Source organism: Cottoperca gobio, chromosome 6 (genome assembly GCF_900634415.1).
Source record: "Cottoperca gobio chromosome 6, fCotGob3.1, whole genome shotgun sequence".
Lineage (NCBI taxonomy): Eukaryota > Metazoa > Chordata > Actinopteri > Perciformes > Bovichtidae > Cottoperca > Cottoperca gobio.
In genome coordinates this window covers 17,791,080-17,811,407 of record NC_041360.1, presented here as the reverse complement: position 1 = coordinate 17,811,407, position 20,328 = coordinate 17,791,080, and the positions used below count along the sequence as shown (strand labels likewise).

The window sequence follows — 20,328 nt, the reverse complement described above, 5'->3', positions numbered from 1 at the left end:
ACACACCCACGTTTTGGACGACACCTGTATTAAATATAATACGAGTGTGACTCTCAGCTTTTATATGAGTGTATTAACTTGTCTTAACATGCCGTGCTAGAGACTGAAAGCTGAGCCACGAGGGTATTATTCATATCAATTACAGGCTTTTTACATTACAAGTGTGTTCATTTTTTGTTGTTGTCTGTTGTTGGGCCTAACCCTAAATGAAACAGCTTTGTCATGACAGGTGTGAGAGCAGTTTGAAACAAGTGTGTGACTAACCTCTAGCATTTCTTTCTGCACGGTGATCTGTGAGTACACACGACCGCCTTCGTCTCCGCACACCGCCTTCAGCTCCTCTTTGTTGAGGGAAAACAGTTGAGCTCCGGTCAGGATCCCCAAACATTCAACAGTCCTGCAGACAGTCAGGCAATTCATATATGCATTATTATATATTAATGTACTGTATTTCTTAATCTGTACATAGTTAGTACACCATCCAAATATTTTAGAAAAGCACAGATGTAATCAATAACATTAATAACGTACTGATTCCTAGGATATAATACTGACATACCCCCCCATACCCCATACTGACAGTATGTTAATGAGGAAGAAATACGATGCTGTTTCTATTACTTCCTGACATTTCAGTCAGAACTTGAAGGTGTGGGGAGGTGTTTTGATTTGCTTGATTGTCGAGCGTCGTAGGTGACTTACGGTTTCGAGAAACCTTTTGCACTGAGCCATGTCGTCACTTGCTCTGGGTTTGAGTCAAAGTTGAGCGGTACTTGGCTTCCGGACGATCGCTCCGCACGGTACTTCCTGGCAGGCGGCTGGCTTTTGTTTGCAGTGATCTTCATCAATAACTCATTGTTGACCATATCCATCTCTGCAGCACGGAAACAGGGCGGCAGCAGACGTCAGAATTGTGTGACTATTACATATCTGTAATTCCTAGATCTGACTGTTGTGTTCACTCACTTTTGTCACTGGGTCTACCCTTGTTGAAACTCTCTCTATGGCTCAGAGGGGGGGGTGACGTACTGTATCCCTGCTTCAAACACACACACACACACACACACACACACACAATCCACAGTTCATAGGAAAGCAACCGCAGCCACTATTATTCCAAAAACAGGTTTTCCTTTCATGTCACTGGAAGTTGATACATTTTTGCACAGGAGCCAAAAGAGAAAATATGTGTGTGAAAGTATTTGACACTAGGAAGAGTAGCTGTATACAGTCTCTGCTGCAGGGCGTTGGTAAACCTGCATGCAGCGTGAAGGGTGGGACTATATTGCTGCACAATGTGTAGGCTGCAGAGAGTTGCACACAAAGCTGCATTGATCTACAACCAACGTTCATTTTACATTGTTATTTAGCTTTCAATGAATTAGCCTGTGGTAAACTTCATATTAATGTAAAATGTTAAGTAATTAAAATGATGATTTGTACATACTGAATACTTATTTATCTCTGTAAAGTCTTTTTTATCATGACTCCTACATAAATGTGATCAATGTGTTATATGTTTGCATCCTAATCATCTTTTGTACTTTTAACCCAGATGCAACACCTCCTGAAACCTTGACCCGTCCTGCTCCCAGAGTAGACCTCGCATATCAAATCTGACAATTCACATATGTATACTAAACTAAGTAATATTAATATTTCCTATGTGCAATAATATTAATTCAACCATTCAGTCTGTCTACTCATTTTATTTTGTTTATTTATTTATTAAATCTTAAGTCAGCTTTTTACTTATACTCACTGTTATTGCAATATCCCCTTTGCTGCTGTAACACCCATACTGTCCCCGCTGTGTGACAAATAAGGATGCTCTTATCTTATCTTTACAACACGCTTTAGGGTGTACAGCTGAGATAAGGATCATGACTGGAGGCAAAGTGATACCGAGACATTTACAAAAAGCTGGAAAAAGTCTATTTAAAACATAACGTGTCCTGTAGCTGCATTTTATTCTGTCATTCGAGTCTGTTTTCGGTGTAGCTGCAAGAAATATTGCCTGTGTGATTGCTAAAAATACACCACACAGCTACAAAATAGAGTTTTTAACAATGTTATTTTCCTTTAAGAGCTTACACATACACTGACAACGTGTTCCTCAAAGAATGTAATGTTACATCAACCTACGTGGTTAAAGGCGGCTTCTGACTCCTCGATCTTCACAACTTCCAGGACGTTTAACGGGACGTAGCCAGACTGACCGCTGCGATTCCGTAGTTTCCACCACTGTTTGTCATCCTCTATCACCTGCGAGACACATTTCACATCTCACTGCAGAGCATTGAACACTTGAATTGAATTAATGTCTTGTGTAACACACACACTTGACCTGAATGCAGCTGAGATTGCTTTAGGGCTGCAAGTGGCCCTTCATGCTTCAGCACTTGACATAAGGTTATTTTAACACATTTGTTCACAGCAGACACAATCACATTTAGCAAAGTTAAAATGTTTAACTTCGTAGAAGGTCAATTTATGTTTCCCTACCTCTAGAAGGGAAGGGTCCCTGCCAGATGCTACCATTTGTATCTTCCTTTGGTTTAAATTAAAATAAATACGTGTCAATCTTCAAATGAAGTATAAAATAATCTGACTTTGTTTTTACCTCGAGGATTTCGTCTTGCAGCACTGACAGCTCGTTGGCATTCCGTGCTACAAAGTGGTAGTGAATTTTGGCATATTTGCGGGTGGGGGGCATCCCATTGTAAGACCTGTTAAGACACGTGGTATCCTCTCATCACAGTTTTACATGTGTAAAAAAAGAGACAGCAAAGTGTGTAAAGGACTTCATTACTTACCCATTTGACGAGTTTGAGGAATGAGTTCCATAAAACTGCAAAAGCAGATAAGATTGTTACATTTTCAGGAGTTGGGACCTGCAATGGTCGCTACAGTCACAGAGAGTGGCTAACAAACAAAATCCTTACATCCTCCGCTGAGTGTGTTCTGTAATCGGGGCTGGTGGGAGGCCCCAGTGGCCCTGTGGGTCCCTCCGTTTCCCATGAGGTCATCCTGATGAGCTCCACAGGCGGCTCCCAGCCGTTACGAAACTTTGGGTGATAAGGAGGCGCGCACTGATCCCTGGGCCACTCCGCTCTGCAGGAAGAGGGACAGGATGGTCAAAAGGTGAACTTCAAGCTACACATCCGTACAGACGGAGCCTGCAGTATGAATGCACCCAAGTCTAAAGGTCCTTGCTCCCGATAGTCAGGCCAGCCGTCAGTGTGTGACTGTGTGTGTGAATCAGAGGCTAATTGTGAGGCGCTTTGGATAAAATGTGTATTTAAATACAGCCATTTATGTACCTGGGTTTGGTCCATCCATCCCCCATTAGCTCAAAGATAGTCATCTCTTTGGGGGTGAGGTGTCCGCGCAGGAAGTCGACGGTGTCTTTGGAAAGGTGAGGGGAGATCACTGAACGCACCAGTTCAGGACTCCCACAGCTCTGCAGCACCTGCGGACGCATTCAGAAGTTTATTGATCGACTACACGTGAGGGCTTTTTGACAAAGTGGTAGGAAGGAAATACATATTTTTTGTATATATTACTGTTACCAAAAAATATATATTTTTTAAATTCCTTGGTCCAAAGAATATATAAAAAAGTTTTTCAATTAAATTAGTTTTTTACATTCATGAAAAAAGTCTGAATGCGTCATTGTTAATGTTTTTAAACACAAGCAGCTGCTAAAGAACTTTGCCTATCCTCTGTCAAACACTGTATATACTCACGTCTCAGTTTGAATCAGGAAATGATTCATGAAGTAATCACAGAATAACTCAAACAAACTAAAGATCTGACCAAATATTCAGTGCCAGCTTTGCTAAAACTTTCCATACTCAATGCTCTGGAAACTTTTTGCCATCCTCAAAAAATATTAAAGTTTGATATCCAACCCTCGTGTTCACTGAAGAAATTAAACGTAACAACATATTTATTTCAGTTTGATCTAAATATCCTTTATTGCTTTCAGAAGGCATGAAAGTAATAAATACTCAGCAATAAACAACAGCAGCATTCTTGTAAAACAATTTAAACTACATGTGTATGTAAAGCAGCCGTATGTTGGGACTGATTCAAATCAAATCAAATGTATTTATATAGCCCAATATCACAAATTATACATTTGTCTCAGTGTGCTTTACAGACTGTACAGGATACGACTCCCTCTGTCCTTAGACCCTCGCACCGCACAAGGAAAAACTCCCCAAAAGAAACCCCATAATTAAAGAGGGAAAGGAAGAAACCTCAGGGAGAGCAACTGAGGAGGGATCCCTCTCCCAGGACGGACAGACATCACACTACAATGTCACGGGACATCTACTGTTGAGGACAGCTAGGGACCGACTTTGAATATTACTGCTCTGGCTTTATCTCGGCCTTATCAAGCAACATGTCCAGAGGTTACTGCAACACATTAACTGGCAGAGCCTAATCCCAGCTCTGCGTTTCTATCCAGCAGTATCGAAGGTGTGGCCGAACACTGAGGCTTGGGAAACCAGCTTTACGTAAGTGCGGCTGCACCTGAATCAGAGCTGAAAGCCACGTCGCTCCAGTCTGGTGAGAGTTTAGCAGAGTGACAGTGGGTGTGGTGCAAGAAAAAATGAAAACAATAAGAGGAATGATGACGACAATGCAAACACTAAACTGCTTTGATTCTGTGTATTTAATAAAGCTCAGAGTTCTTTTGTCAGATATATGCGCTCAATCAACAATGAGGTTATCGAATTAAATTAAATTAGCTAGAGTGTATTAATATCGTTGACATTCAGATCCGAATGTGTTCACGATGATCATCCTTATAAACCTATTTGACCTCAGACACTTTCTGAACAGATTTAAGGCTCTTACCAGCTCCAGAGGGCCGAAGAGGAAATGAACCAACTCAGACGAACTTGGATTTTGTATGTGCTTCTTCAGTTTGGCCTACAGGGGGCACAATGACAGACACACAGTGAGAACGTGACAAAGAGAGAGAGAGAGAGTAAAACTGATTAACGTGATGAACATGGAGAGGTTAGGAGCTGTGATATCTCACCAAGAGGTTGAGGGCCAGCTTCAGTTTCTGCAGGCTATCAATAACCTCTGCTTCAGAGGGGGGCTTGGCCCGCAGGGTCAACATGCCCTCTGTAAACAACCAGAGCAACAATGACCACACACAGACTCCAGAGTTACCGGCCCTCCATGCGGACAGACTATAGACAGGATGCAGGTTTCACTTTCTGGCCATGGTTCAAAGAAATTTAATTTTTTCAACTCTACAAAAGCTTAAAACTTGTGTCTCCAGTGAAATAAAGGTGAGCAGCAATAATAGTTAGTTAATAAACAGCTTTATAAAGAAGTTTCACCTTGACCAGAGAGGAAAAGAAAGAATGTGCAACATCAGGGTTTTTCAACTTATGAACCAAACGGTCTTAAAACTCTCACAACCCCAGAAACCAGTCATGTGACGTGAATTTGAGTATAGTATTCTTTAAATTATATTTTCAGGGGTATGTAAATTCCGAATTACGTCAAGGCTATGATAAATCAGACCTACTGATTTCATTACATTTATATAAGACATTTATTTTTTTAAATCATAGTCTTATATTTAAGATATTATTATTATTATTTTTAATCTTTTCTTACAAGTCAACCTGTGACCCTAAATGGGATTCTGAACCCAAAGTTGAAAAAACTGATTCTCGAGATAGAGAATACATGATTATCAGCACATTCTGTCTCGTCAGGGACATCTGCGTTACCTATCACCAAATGACATGTGGAAAAATAACACACACTGTATGTGTGTTTGAACCACGCACATAGAAAACAACACATCGTTTTTCGCGTCACATGTATGTATGTAAAGTAAATCTCTCTGCAGAGGGAACGAGGTGTGTTGAAATAAAAGCACAGCACCACACCACTGCCAGTGTTTACTGGTAAAACATCACTGAGCAATCAGTTACAGTCATATTATTACTTTGCAGTTATAATCAGGGGAACCAGCTGCTATTACACTTTCACTTTATAAATAACATGACACTTTTGGTTTCAATCCCTGTAAATAATAACATAGTTGGGACTCCTCTAATCGTGCATCTCGTGCCAGCCTCCATGCAAAATGTAATTGAGTTTTGCTTTCTTTTGGAATTGCCAAATATTTTTGACTTTGTAATGAGTATTGTATTACTTAACAGAACCCCAAAATGTTCACTGCTACCACACATGCATCGCTGGGTGACTGTCCCAGGCCATAGCACACAAAAAGACACAAACATGGCGACGTGAGCAATATGAACATATTGTCACTGCATTCCTGCCACCACATGAAAGAAGAAAGGGAGACAGACCTGCTGGTCCTTTCTTCTTATTCTTCTTACTCTTGTTGCGCTGGTTGAGCTGAGAAAAGGCATCTGACGCCTTTTGCAGCCGCGCCACAAAGATCTCTATGTCATCCAGGGCACAGTTGAGGATTTGCTGAGGGAGACAAATCCTGGGATTTAGTATGAAGAATATAGCATTATGAGACTGTGTAATGTAACGGCAGGTGTGGATAAAAACACTCACTACATCCTGCTCAATGCGCCGAGCCAGCTTTTCATGTGACTCTGTGTCATTTTGTGCGGAGGCTCGTCGGTCTACATCCAAACACAAAAAAGCTCATGTGAACGGAACTATTGAATAAAATGTGAGCTATTTTGAGCGCATGTGCAGTATGTGTATTCTCACCCCGTGTGTTTGTGGCTGCCGCGCGTCCCTTTGCAACAGGTGAGGGGCCCTTAGGGGCCGAGGGGGGGAGGATGGTTTCTCTGTGGCGCTTCATTTTCTCCTGGTTCACTCTGGAGGAGGAAGAAGAGGAGGCATCAAGTTAGCTAAATATTAATTAGATGTTGCGTCTTTCAACGTGCGTGTGCGTGTGTGTGTGTGTGTGTGTGTGTTTGTCTGCTGTAGCACTGTTCTCACTTGAGAGTCTGAAGCCTCATTTTCTTCCCGTGCTTGTTGTCTCCAATGGCACTGTCTATATCTTCATAAACCATCTCAGCCTGAAGAAAGTGAGGAGAGACACAAAGACTCAAACTTAACATACGTTTGTACAGTTTTAAGGCCGACAACAGCTGTGGTCAGGAGGTAGAGTGGTCGGCATGACGAACTATCAAGATACTGAACCCCAAATTGCTCCAGATGGCCTGGCCAACGGTGTGTGTGTGTGTGTGAGTGTGTGTGAGTGTGTGTGTGTGTGTGTGTGTGTGTGTGTGTGTGTGTGTGTGAATGGTTATCACTCCTGACAAGCTGATGTGCACCTTGTACGGTAAGTATGACAACATACTGTATGAATGCGTGTGAATGGGTGAATGCTGACATGTGTTGTAAAGTGATTTGAGTGATTGGAAAGATTGGAAAGATTGGAAAGATTGGAAAAGCGCTATGTAAAAGCATTTACCATTTATTAGCATGAATGGTGAGAATTGGTTTATTTTAAGTCTACAACCTAACGCATTGGAGTTAATTCATTCATATTTTTCAATCTTTTTAATCTATGACCTAAATTTCCATCTGGATCAATAAAGTATCTATCTATCTTTCTATCCATGCCACAAAGCTATGGCTGCTGCGAAACTGTAGCTTCTGCTGTTTTGACACCCTTCCTACAGACATTAGAGAGGTCAGCAGTGTGAACTTTTTTCAAACTGCATTTAAAAACCTACAAACTGGAAATTACATGACACTTTTTAGGTTGTTTTAGTGCATAGTTTGTCAGTTTATTTATTTATATTAACTTGTGATGCACTCAATGGTGTTGGATCTGTACAAGTGTGAAATAAATCAAAGTAACTGATTTACTGTAATGTACTCACAAACAGCCAAAACCAAAACAAATACAAAAAATAAAATACAAAAACATTAATGTTTTTTTTACTAAAACCACTTCTTTAAGATTTTGAAACAACGTTCCTATTCTTCCCTCACATTCAATTTCAATTTGATAGATAGTTTTAGAAAATGTTATTTATTTATGCATTATAACTGTGTTTTTGTGTTACATACCAACTGGATATTGTGCTCACTCATTTATAGTGTGGGACAGTTGTATGTGTCTGTTTGTGTTGTTTGTGTTTCAGGTGTGTTTAATGTCAACTTTTACCTGGTTAGATAAAAGTTAGTATATATAGATAAGAAACTCTTTCGTTTATATTCTACCAATGTAAACTAAGGAGAGCAGTATTTGGTAATCCAAAGGTTGTTAGTTTTCAGTGTTTATGAGCAGAATATAATGATCAACAGTTTCTTGTAAACTATTTCTTTGAACTTACTACTCTGAACTCTAAAGAGGCATTTTCTTGACAGTAAGTTATAGTATTATATCCTTTCAGAGATAGATCTTCCCATGAGCAAATATCGTGCAAAAAAAAATGTAAAAGGATACACACAGCACTGAAATCTGACCTGGAGCTCCAACAACAGCAGCTTGGATTTACAGATGACATAAAACACAAAGCCAGCCGATCATGCAGAAATAATAAAGGGCGCACACTGAGCCAAGCCTGCAGCTTAAACTGAGACTCACCTCCACCTCGTCACAGTGAAAGAAGTGGATGTCTGGTTTGTGCTGCTCCTTGTCCTGACACACCAGCAGCAGCACGGAGGGGTAACGTGTCTGATTCGGGACCGTCTGACTCATGTGGATGGTGGGGAGAGGGAAGTTCTCCAACTCTTCCTGCAGGAGCACAAAAGAGGAGTAGGTAGAGGGGAAGAGGTGGCGGCAGAGAAAGAGCAAAGTCCTCAGAAAGATAAAACAATACTACAAATAGTCTTCTATAAGTGATGAGAGATGAGAAGATGAATACTACTTTCTTTGGACAAAGCCAAGCTAGCTGTTTCCTCCTGCTTCCAGTCTTTATGCTAAGCTAAGCTAACTGTCTGCTGGTAGTAGCTTCATATTGAACAGTCGGTATCAACTTTGTCATTTAACTGTCTGCAAAAGAGCAAGTAAGACTAAAACTATTCTAAAAGCTGTCCAATGTGTGAATGGACACATTCATAATCATGCCTGACATTAAGACGTATTTATAGAAAATGATGTACCACATTTAATTCAAACTTAAAGAGGCATCTGTATTGTATAGTATTGCACTGTGAGAGATAAAACAATAAAGAAATGTCAATATCGATGCACAGAAGGCCAATATATTCTGACTTTTAGCTCCAAAAACACTGGATCCAAAAATGTTCATAATGCACCTTCAGTTCCTAAATCCAGAACACAATCAGGGTTTTGTATCGAGCTATGTTTGCATGTAACTCACTTCTAGCTCAGATGGCTAAAGCACAACAAGCTTTAAAGTACAAGTAAATCGACACCTAATAACCATACGCTACCGTTTGTATTTTTGTTTGTGTGGACCCCAGGAAATGTAGCTGATGTTCTGCATCTAATAAAATCCTAAATCCTAACCCTACAGCATCCTTTATTAGACACAAACCTGCCAGTTAAATGCTCACGCCTTTCAAACTCCATGCCCCCTCTCTCTAACGCAGGTTTTCTGCATGTGCTGTACAGTTTGTTTTATGCTGTAGATCTCAAACACAAATCAGTGACTGTAAATGTGAAATGTATTACATGTTGACATAATTGAATGATGTGTATGGTGCGTGGACAGATGTGGAGCCGTACCTGTGTGTCACAGTCCAGCAGCCTGACCGCCTTGTCAGTGACCTGCAGGAGCATCTCCTGGGTCCAGATTTTGTCCTTTGAGTCCAGAAGGACCAGTTTCTTGATGGCATCGTCCACTGTGATGATGGACTCTGTCTTGTCCATAATGAACGTGGAGAGATGCTGAGGAGAAAACAGTGAGCTGGTAAATGAAGACTTTTGGCTGTGAGGGGATCATGACCTGGAGTGAACTAAAATCAATGCTATATGGAAAGTAGGAATGCTATGCTTTGGAAATCTGAACTACACATTGTTTCTACTTAACTGGCTGTTTTAAAGTTAGTTTGATATGTTGGGAAATATACTTGTTTGCTTTCATGCAGAAAGTTAGATGGGAAAAACGAGCAGCACCCAGTATTAGCTTAGCATAAAGACTGGCTCTGTCCAAAGCTGACATAAAACCTGCATACTATCCCCTCTAAAGCTCACTAATTAACATTTTATATTTTGTTTGTTTCAGCCAAACAAAAACAGAAGTGCCACGCAGCTGCCACCAGCCATGAAATATTACGGAATATTATATCATCTCATTCTTAATTATATTTCCGAAAATGTAATTATTTCTTAAACTGCAACTGTACTGTATATTTAGGCTTGTTTTCTTACAGCTATTATCTGTAAAAAATTTCTCACATTTCTCACAATGCATTCAGCTGAAAGCGTACAGTACTTGTGTGAAGTACTTGTTTTATCTGATGTCAAAACTGCAATATTAGCACTTCAATGGCTGCATTCAGCTGCTGCCAGCGTGGCTGTTTTCTGTGGTTATCTGCCTGTATGTGTGTTAATGGGCAGGCCTTTGAAGAAATACTAGCCACACAGCCATAGGACATAGTTCAACATCATTCCTGACATCAGCTCCCCACTGGTGCAATCAGATGCCAGATTGCTTTATTATCAGTGTGTCCCGTAATAATATGTAATCCAGAGATAAACTATTGTGTCAGCTTTACTTTAATTTTGTATTTTAAATGAGGTCCAATGACCTTTTTTTAAACTATAGGCTAAATCTGTACAATTGTGGACCTCAAGTACAAGATCTTCTGTCCTTTTTCAAGACTTTTTTGTATTTCGTCATTTTTGGGCAATGTAGGCTCCAGTAAAGTGTGACAGGAAACGTTGACTAATACAGACAAAGGTCAAAGGTCCTCAGCTGGAATGAACTTCGAGACGTAATGTTTATGGGGTTAAAAACTTCTGAAATACCAGAACTAGAACTACATTTTCCATTTTAGTTGCTCAGTTTGATGTTATGTTAAAATTCATTATCTATTTTATTTTTATTTAGTTAGTTTTGTGTTATTTCTGATGCCTTAATGTATCTCCCCAGTCACAAGGCAGGTGAACAGGTACCACATGCACTAGCAAGTCAAAATCTTAACACACAATTAGAGCCGCAACGATTAGTCGATCAACAGAAATATATTTGTCCACTATTGTCATTTATCGTCAAAGTAATTTTTCATACAAAAGTGGCAGAAAATTTTGTTTTCAGCCACTCAAATATTGAGATTTCCAACTGTTTTATATCATATTAAACTAAATATCTTTGGGCTTCGGACTGACACAACAAGACATTTGAAGGTGCACCTTGCATTTTGAGAAACTAGGACACTTTTTACTATTTTCTGACATTTTATAGACAATTCTTTTTTTTAACTAGAAAGAAATAGGCAGATAAGTTGTAGCCCTATACACATAACTTTAATCTTTCGGATAAACAAACAGAGCAGATCTTACCTCAACATGATACTGCGACGTCTCATGCATGATATAATTGGAGTTGGAGTATTTTTTCCTCTGTTCTGTTGATAAGAAAACAAAGACATAAAAAGTGAAAAAATGAGAATCCATCAAGTCCTGCATGCGATCTGTAAATACAACAATGTAAACAGCCAGCAGCGACACTGACCTAAACTCCACATCTTGCACGTTTCAGTAGAGTCAACAGACGAAATGAAACACTAGAGTGAGAGCTGAAGAGATCCAGCAGTGCAATAAGGAAATTACAAGAACACGTAATGTGTGTGTGTGTGTGTGTGTGTGTGTGTGTGTGTGTTTTCATGGTTCAACAGTAGACCTCCCAGTCACCTGTTCTATATTCACATAACTATGTCGCAATAGTGCAGTAAAAACTAAAGTAGCTTTTCTCTGCAAGAAACTTTACTTAACAAACTACACTATCCTGTACCATAATTCTTTTATCAGAAGTTAATTATTCATTCAAAGAGTCTCCACATAAGAGTCTAACTTGATTTGACCCCTATAACAATATAGTGTGTTGGCCAGGCTGGTATCAAACCTTGATTTACTGCGTGGTCAAAGATTAGTGATGCCACTTTCCGACAGCGCTATGCTCACCTCCTCAACTGTGGCACAGTATTGTAAATTGTCACACGTAACCTTCTGACTGTGAAGTTAGCCTGAAATGCATTCATTCTTAGAACAAACCTGGTGAGAAGTGAGGCAGGTGAGCGGACCATAAATAGCAGCATGCAGCATGTTGTAAATTAATGTTTGTCTGTACTACCACTGATTTTAATAGAGATAAAAACAATGTCACCACAAATCCACAAAATAAAGATCCACTCAAGACATGTTTTAAGACATGTCTGGACACAAATACCAATTTATAAACCTACACACACATTCTAAAAAGCACATCTACTCCATTTATCTACACGACATTGATATAATCAAGCAAACACACCTATTAGCAAACAGTTGCTTATTTACACATCCAGCAGCTGCTGAGCAACATTATCATTCATTTGCAGTTGTGTTTCTGTCCACCTGATTAATGTAAGACCAACATTCATTCTGTTTTAGCTCTGGCTTTGGTCTCTACCTTCGGAGGGAAGCATCTGGCTCTGCAGCTGCTAGATGCTCCACAATGTTCACCAGCTACAGTAGTTTCTAACTTTGTCTGTCTGTTGTTTAGTGCAGAACAGGTAGTGCACAGTGGGTTTTTGGAGCTGAATCACTGAAAACAGCTAACGACACTACGGTAGTGATGATAATGAATCACTACCAGAAGTTGCGGAAGAGCTAAACAATGAGCTGAAACTCTCTAACAGCCGAGGGGAGCTGCAAGTTCAGGCGATAATTCTCTGCACGTGATTACTACGAGCAACCTCTTTTTCACATTTGTCATTTGATGCATTGATATTATAAAGATATCGTTTATAGCTGTTTTAAAGTGTGAGATAGATTTTTAAAAAGAAAAAGCATTCAAATTAACTGCAATTTTTGAAAATCAATAAAATATATCAAAAACTGATTTGAACCAAAACATTTCAAATGTGGTATAAACACTCACTTTCATGACGCCATTGTTCACTGCACTGCATGTGTACTGTTAGCTGGGAACGTTGAGTGTGCCAATTGACCTATTTACCAGATGAATAGTCTGCAGGTAACAATTACGGTTAAATGAGAGCATGTTCCCATCTGCCAGATCTCATATCAGATCTCTTTCTGTCTCCCACCAAACAAGTCAACATTTTGATGCCACACACTGTAGGTTTCCTCTCCATACAGACGTACAGCCATATTTTTACTTTATGTGCTTTATGGAGACACAAAAGCTCTGCTGTTTGTTTAACACTTGACAAAATGTGTGGCAAGCCCCTAAAGTACATTCCAATATTTTCCGTTTTATGGATGATTCAGCGTGACATAAACACCCTTCATAGAGCTCTGACTCTTCCAAGTTCTCAGAAACGTTTTGTCCATGTTTTGTCCAAAGGACGCAAACATATTCCTGCAATTTCGTCTCTGCTGATTCCTTCCTGGTTGGCTTTCCACAGGTGAAACACAAGCGCCAGGTGTCGTACTGAAATTCGAGCTTGCCCCATGTGTTATTAATGGCCTGACATTTATGCCAATAAATTCACAGCTCTGCAACAGCTTGCAAGAAGTGGCACTTAGCGGGCAGATGGGCAGATCCTCAGATCTCTCCAGAGTCATTGTCCAGTGATAAACATGGCTGCTTGGCAGATTATCAAACAAACACATGGCCCAGATCGATCACACAAATCTGACCTTCCTAATAACTGCCCCCATCTGATATTTAACCTGACCACCCAAAACAAAGACAGCATATACAATTTCATGAAACCGAAAATGTAGTTTGATTAATACAAATAATAAAAATCTGTATCCGCAGCATCAAAAGGCTGAATAAGCCACCCAGACGACTCAAACAATAAGCTTTACGGGACACACTGCACAGCCCAACTCACCACAGAGATATCCTCTCAAACATATGTAAAAGAAATGAATACAGGGTTACATTGTGCCTTTGCTTGTTTACCGTTGTTTTGTAAAATACAGCCACTGATCATTTCTGCTTTAACAAGACAAATAGAAATAGAAATCACATTAGAAGTATTGAATCTATCACTGACATTAAACTGAGTAGTAATACATTAATATATACACAGACGTAAAAGAAAAAGTAGAACGAGAGCAAAGTGAGAATTTCCACCTAATTCAGTCTCTCAGCCCAAACACATTTTACCTGACAGAGACATGCTCCTCAACCACAAACCGAGAAACTCAAGAAGGAAAGCTGCGGGATGGTCTGAAATCCCGGGATGATGAATCTAATGTGGCACCTCTCTGCTCTACCCCGAAGCTGCTGATAACAGATGAGGTGGGAGGACCTGTGTATCATTTGCATCAGTTGTGTGCTGCCCTGTACTGTGTGAGTTTTGCATAAGGGAGATTAAGCTGGGACTTTTGCTTTTGCTCCTCTACATGTTTATTCAGCAGAAGACCTTTATCTATCCAAATATCACCCACTGTTATGGATGGTGCACAATATTGTCCAATCCTCCTGCCTCTCTGGTTCGAGGACAGGCATGCTGTTATCATCCTGCAGAGAGAAGGTAGTGGTGACCATCTGCCACACGAGATTAGACGAGCCAATGAAAAACAGCACCGCCTCGTCACACATACAGTGGGATGTTTCACATAGAGTGGGTGCAACCTGTGGATATTTGGATGACTTGCGGCACAAATATTGTTCACAGACAACAAGTCGCACAGTCAGATGCTTTGGGAACATCTTGCATCCCTACAATACCATCATGTGTCATTTGAGGCCGTTCTATATTTGGAACAGGGCAGCCATGTACGCGAGCAGGTTGTCCTGTCATACCTCAGTTTAGGTTTCTATCTGGGCCTATGATATGCTGTACAATGTTCCTCTATGTTAGCAGTGTGGAAGGAGGTGTCGGCAGGAGCCAGTGAGCTAATGTCTGAGGCAGCACGGGGAGGACCAGAAGTTAGTCCACCTCTTCCTTTACACTTTTCAATGAGTCTTTTATTCACCTGCAAAAAATGGGCATCCCCACCCTGTTCCAACCACACATTAAAAACAGGCACACCCTGCACTCCCTATTACTGCAACACAGCACAATTCAGTCAAACACACGCACACCTACACACACACACACACACACACACACACACACACACACACACACACACACACACACACACACACACACACACACACACACACACACACACACACACACACGCCCTAGCACAAGTATGCAACAGCTAAAATAAAATGTCATGTAATTCCATAATTGTATTACTGAGTTCTGAGACCACAGTCATGACGGATCAGTGATGCAGCCTGACTAAGTAGATATGAATGGAGCCCTATAATAACACAAACATATCCTTCAATTCAAAGTATGCACAAAATGCAGAAAGCCTGACAACATAAATATAAAGCTGTACCTAATGGGACTACAAAGTGAAGAGAAACAACCAAAAGCCTGATGCATTTGACAACAAATCCCAGCATGCTCTGCAGGCCTAGCACAGAGCTGGAAAACAATGTTCCCTTCAGGAGCCCGGCCTCCCTCCCATGTCCCTCAGTGTCTGACAGAGGTGTCAGCAGCATGAGCAGGACGGGGCCCCTCAGCAGGACCTTGGCCCCCTCTTATCACTGTGCATGTGTTCTGGGAAGAGGACTGTGATAAACCAGCTAGGCCGCAGGGCAGCAGCAACATGCTGCAGAGTGAGGGGGCTAGATTTCCTGACAAAGTCATTTGCATAGCAAATATTGTTATATTTAACATAATGCAAGATTCAAAAGATGAGTTTTAAATATACTAAAGCTTAAAAGAAAAGAAAAGTAAAACAGTTTATTTGTTCGGGACTATTTTCAAACACGGATTAATACACATTTAGTGCAATAGAGAATATTTACAGCAGCAGGACGGTGCATGTGGGACCCATGTTAATGCTCACGAGTGCAACAATGTGGCTCATTTATGGCCTTTGGTTACAAAGTCAATATTTATGAGAAGATTAAAGTAATTAAATTTCATTAGATTTCTTGACAATAATAAAATGATATAATAGTGCCTGCCTTCAATTATATACATAATATTGGGTAATGAATAACGTAATACCAATAAACATTGAGCAAGTTTTCATAAAACTATTCCTTCACAAGTAAGCGAGCAACTTCACAGTTCCATGCAGACACTTACCGTAGAGGGCCTTGGCACTGATCTTGCTGTCCGATCTGGCCACTCCACTGCAATGACAAGAAGAGGAAACGGGGTTACGCTGCGTGCTTTTCATTTTTCTCCCCTGCACCTCTGGATGTCAGTGTCACAAACACTCTGAAACTCCCACACTATTACTTCTCATGAACGCAAGCCCACAAAATAGGAGTGATATACGGAGAGAGCAGATTGAGATGAGATTAGTCTGAGATTCTGAGCATATGGACCAGCCAGAGAGAGAGGGAGAGTGGAAAAGGGAGGGAGGAGGGAGGGAGAGAGGAGGTGTGTGGGGCATGGAGGGAGGCTAGAGCCAGGAGCCCAGGCAAAGCAAACAATTCTCAACAGAGCTGCTCTGTGCCTGAGGTCCCTGACCCACACCACCTTCTACATACTGGATTAGTGATTCTTCCGCGCATGTGTGACAGTAACACACTGAAAGGTAAATATGTGTGGGAAGCAGAAATGTGTGCGACACTCACTTGGCTTTCCTCGACGGAGGTCCAAGGACACTCATCGTTTAAGGCATCCACCTGAAGAAAGAAACAGAGAGGATGAGAATCAGAGAAAGAGAGTGGGTGTTAATGAAAGACGGAGAGAGGGAAGTGGCTGGTTTCCACCAATACAAACATGCATTATTTATCCTTTTAAATACTTTTTAAATGCCTATTACATCAGATATCTTTTCTTTTTGTCTCTCTCTCTCTCTCTCTCTCATTCCACTTTGGTGGGTAAAACTTAAGCTGCTAAAGCTAAAGGTACCTCATTAAGGTTGTAGATGGTATGCAAAATTGAGGCATAGTCTACTAAACAGCCTGTTCTTCCAGCCAGGTGCCAGGTGTTGGGCCTGTACTGCTGGTAGTCGGGGGACTTATCTGGGACAATGGCAGACAGCAGGCTGATATGCACTGTGTAATTAGATCCACTTTGTTGATGACTATATCTGCATAGCTGCAATTAATTCATTTGGTTGGGTTTTACACTCATGCTTACTATTTGATAATTAACATGAAGTGCTACATTTAAATCTGGTTTCCAGGAGCAGGACATGAGGGAATGAAACTCTCACACACCTTTGTCTCTGGGCCCTGAGACTCTGTCTTGTCTGTCAAGGCATGTTCTGACGAGGTTATGTAATATATATATATATATAAGGTCTACATAAGGTCTAGTGTGGATCCTAATGAACAGTTACATGACAGAGTGGGGGCTGCATGGTTTCCTTTATGGTGCTTTATACAATACAGCCACTGATAAGTGTTCCTACGTTAATGGCTAGAGTGACTTGCAGTTAACACTAGAGCTAAAATTCACCTTTTACTGTATGTGAGTTTTAAACTTGAAGGAGCCATGTATTGCTTTAGACAACCTTTTCAGTTTGTATTATTACCTGGCGGTGAGAAGTTTGAATCCTGTGTCACCAGCAAGAATTTTAAATGTTCTGCAAAAACAATACAACCTGTAAGATACTGAACTTGTGACACTAGACTAGCTATGAATATTTTAGTATCATTTTCTTCTAACCAGACTGCTACTACTCATACATCACAGCGTCATGAGACAGCCATCTCCTCATGACATACCTTACCTCCTTTCTGGAGTATGAAACTGTTTTTTGGCATCACGAGTAATGGTAAAATAAACAAGGTAAATACTGTGTACGTGAGATACAGGTGAGGCGCCGTCACTCAAGCTTATCTCGCAGCAGATCATAAACATAATCGTCCTCAGGAGATAATCTGCTCATATCTGCTGCAACATAGTGAGGTCAAATCACAACAACAGCTGTCACAGATAATAACCAAATAACTGTGTTGCTGCAGACAAAGTATGATTTAGTTCAGATGCACACATGTATTTCCATAAAGGATAATCTACAACAAAGTCTTACTGAGAAATGCAAACGAGCAAAGAAAACTAATCCTATTCACTTTAGTATGTCTGCACAAAAGGTAGACTTCCTCTTTCTGTCCTTATCTCTCTCGCCATCATCCCTCCGCGCTATTGTTCCCATCTCTGGCCCGCCGCCAGGTTTCAGGAGGGAGGTGAAGCCGGAGCAGGACAGGCTGGGTGTCATGTGTTGTCAACCTCACGGCAAGAGGCCCTCCGCACACCTCTCCGCCACTCAGCCTAAGGTGCTTATTGTTCAATACTGACAACCATTTATTCAGAGGTAATTACACGGTAATAGGACAATAATTGCTCAAAAATAGAAGCAGGGTGTGCAGAAAGCTAATGGACTCACAAATTACTGGTAATATATTTGGATTTCCGTCCAGCGATGAGAGTGACAGTGAATATTTCAGAGTCCCGGTTCAGCCCTCCCTTACATAGTCCCAGTCACATGTTAAATCTCATTTTATCAGCATTAATGCTAACAGGCCTGAAATATTTGGGTTCAAAATCTCAGTATAAATCAATAACTATATCATGCTTTACAATGACATGCATAAATATCAGCAGTATAACGTACTGCAACCTTCAACCTTCAAGTTTAGCAACCCTGACCAAACAAATCATCGTTATAACATCTTTCTCACTGGAGATGGGATCTGCAGTCAGAGTTTATGCTCACAGGATGTCACGAGCTGTTTTGCATGACAACAATCTTGTATCATGTACCAAGTGTAAAAAGATTAACGACAAGAATCACTGCTGACGTGCAAATTAATGGTGAAATAAACTATTTACAGTATTCAGCTCATTAGCAACTGTACACGTGTGGTTTTCTTTTAGGAAACATAAGCCTGATAATATGCCGTTTAAATAAATTACATTTTATTCAAACTTTTACTTCAATAAGACATTACATGAGAGCTGACATAGGTCTCATCGCATCAACACCTTTCTGACGTAGTTATATCACAAAACTAGAAAATATTGACAGTGATAGCTTGTTATGTTTCTGAGAAATGATGAGCCTGCTCTGTTATGAGCAATCTGGACTGAAATGCTCTTGATTGAGCATTTTGTAACAGTTATCTGATTTCATGCATTTAAAATCCACTATTGTGATATCTGGTGGTGATGTTACATTATTATTCTGGATATACAGGTATCTGAATCAGGGCACAGAGAAACCTCACAGATACGATCCGTGTTTGTTCTCATAACATTCATATAACCCGAACCCAACACATGAAGAACAACAATCATGTGTCAGGACAAAAAACTACAAACAAGACTGAAATAATCACATCACGGATTCTTAAATGAGAAATTACTGTTTCTCTCTTGGTGGTTAATGTGTAGTCATGAGGTTATTCCTACACTTGGTGAACCCAAATAATAGCACATTCCTCTCACCACAGAGCTAAATGACATAAGGCTGAGGGTGACATCAGAATTAAATGTATGGTAGCAACATGTAGTTTTCTGCTCTCTTGCAACAAACAGAACCAATACCAAATGTTACAATATGTGAATTACTCCATAGATGAATATCACTTCAAAGCTGCAGCCTCGATCACAACACATTAAGTTTAATGCGGTAAATTAATATCTATTAGGAGACATTTCCTAATAAAACAATAAATCATAAATAATAAATCATCTCAATAAACAAATAAGTGCAACCAATCTCAACATTAAAAACGAAATGAAGTCATCAAAGAGCCCAGAACAAACATATTTATAAAGTTAAACAGCAATTAGGCAACTCCCCCTGCTGAGGAGGATCCTATGATGAAGCTCCAGAACAGTCACTGAGAGGAGTTTGTGGTGGGAGTTGTGAAGTGGGAGCCATGTTTATGTGAATAAGAAAGAAAGAAAACAAACGAAAAAGAAACAAATAGAAACTTTTAACCCTCGTAGAAACTCACAGTGGTGTTTTCCGGACGGGATGCTCGAGGTGACAACAGTGGGAGAGACAGCAGCTGAAGCATCAGCCTGACATCACATGCCGATCAGAACAGGAAGCTCCGCGGGGAAATGACGGTACTTGCAGCCGCTTGTTTTGAAGTAGAACCGTTGAATTCCTTGACAGTAAACTAGTTGCCGTCCAACTCGCAGCGCAACGCGTTTGTTGTCGGTTCCCAGTAACACAGTCGCTCAGGAGTGACAGGTGAATCTGCAGGT

The 20,328-nt window shown here is 40.5% G+C and overlaps 2 protein-coding genes across 6 annotated transcripts in view; one reads left to right on the top strand and one right to left on the bottom strand.

The window, feature by feature from the left end:
* eps8l2 (EPS8 signaling adaptor L2) overlaps positions 1-20,328 on the bottom strand; it is a 22,180-nt gene extending 1,852 nt beyond the window's left edge. Inside the window, exons 1-20 of the mRNA XM_029434643.1 lie at positions 20,073-20,328; positions 16,734-16,784; positions 16,237-16,283; positions 11,459-11,523; positions 9,680-9,841; positions 8,573-8,722; positions 6,970-7,049; positions 6,736-6,845; positions 6,574-6,644; positions 6,357-6,483; positions 5,057-5,145; positions 4,870-4,944; positions 3,324-3,472; positions 2,946-3,114; positions 2,817-2,851; positions 2,624-2,729; positions 2,146-2,265; positions 967-1,039; positions 703-874; positions 265-397 (exon numbers count right to left, since the gene is read on the bottom strand). Coding sequence (XP_029290503.1) covers positions 265-397; positions 703-874; positions 967-1,039; positions 2,146-2,265; positions 2,624-2,729; positions 2,817-2,851; positions 2,946-3,114; positions 3,324-3,472; positions 4,870-4,944; positions 5,057-5,145; positions 6,357-6,483; positions 6,574-6,644; positions 6,736-6,845; positions 6,970-7,049; positions 8,573-8,722; positions 9,680-9,841; positions 11,459-11,523; positions 16,237-16,283; positions 16,734-16,768 — 1,968 coding nt within the window. The 5' untranslated portion in view covers positions 16,769-16,784; positions 20,073-20,328. The remainder of the gene's footprint in view (positions 1-264; positions 398-702; positions 875-966; positions 1,040-2,145; positions 2,266-2,623; positions 2,730-2,816; positions 2,852-2,945; positions 3,115-3,323; positions 3,473-4,869; positions 4,945-5,056; positions 5,146-6,356; positions 6,484-6,573; positions 6,645-6,735; positions 6,846-6,969; positions 7,050-8,572; positions 8,723-9,679; positions 9,842-11,458; positions 11,524-16,236; positions 16,284-16,733; positions 16,785-20,072) is intronic.
* The window catches only part of myrf (myelin regulatory factor), a 29,037-nt gene continuing 28,725 nt past the window's right edge, over positions 20,017-20,328 (top strand). For 2 of the 5 annotated variants that reach the window (XM_029434636.1, XM_029434633.1), the window contains exon 1: positions 20,017-20,187. In XM_029434636.1, coding sequence (XP_029290496.1) covers positions 20,182-20,187 — 6 coding nt within the window. In that variant the 5' untranslated portion in view covers positions 20,017-20,181. The remainder of the gene's footprint in view (positions 20,188-20,328) is intronic. The other 3 variants (XM_029434635.1, XM_029434634.1, XM_029434637.1) reach the window with 2 other exon arrangements.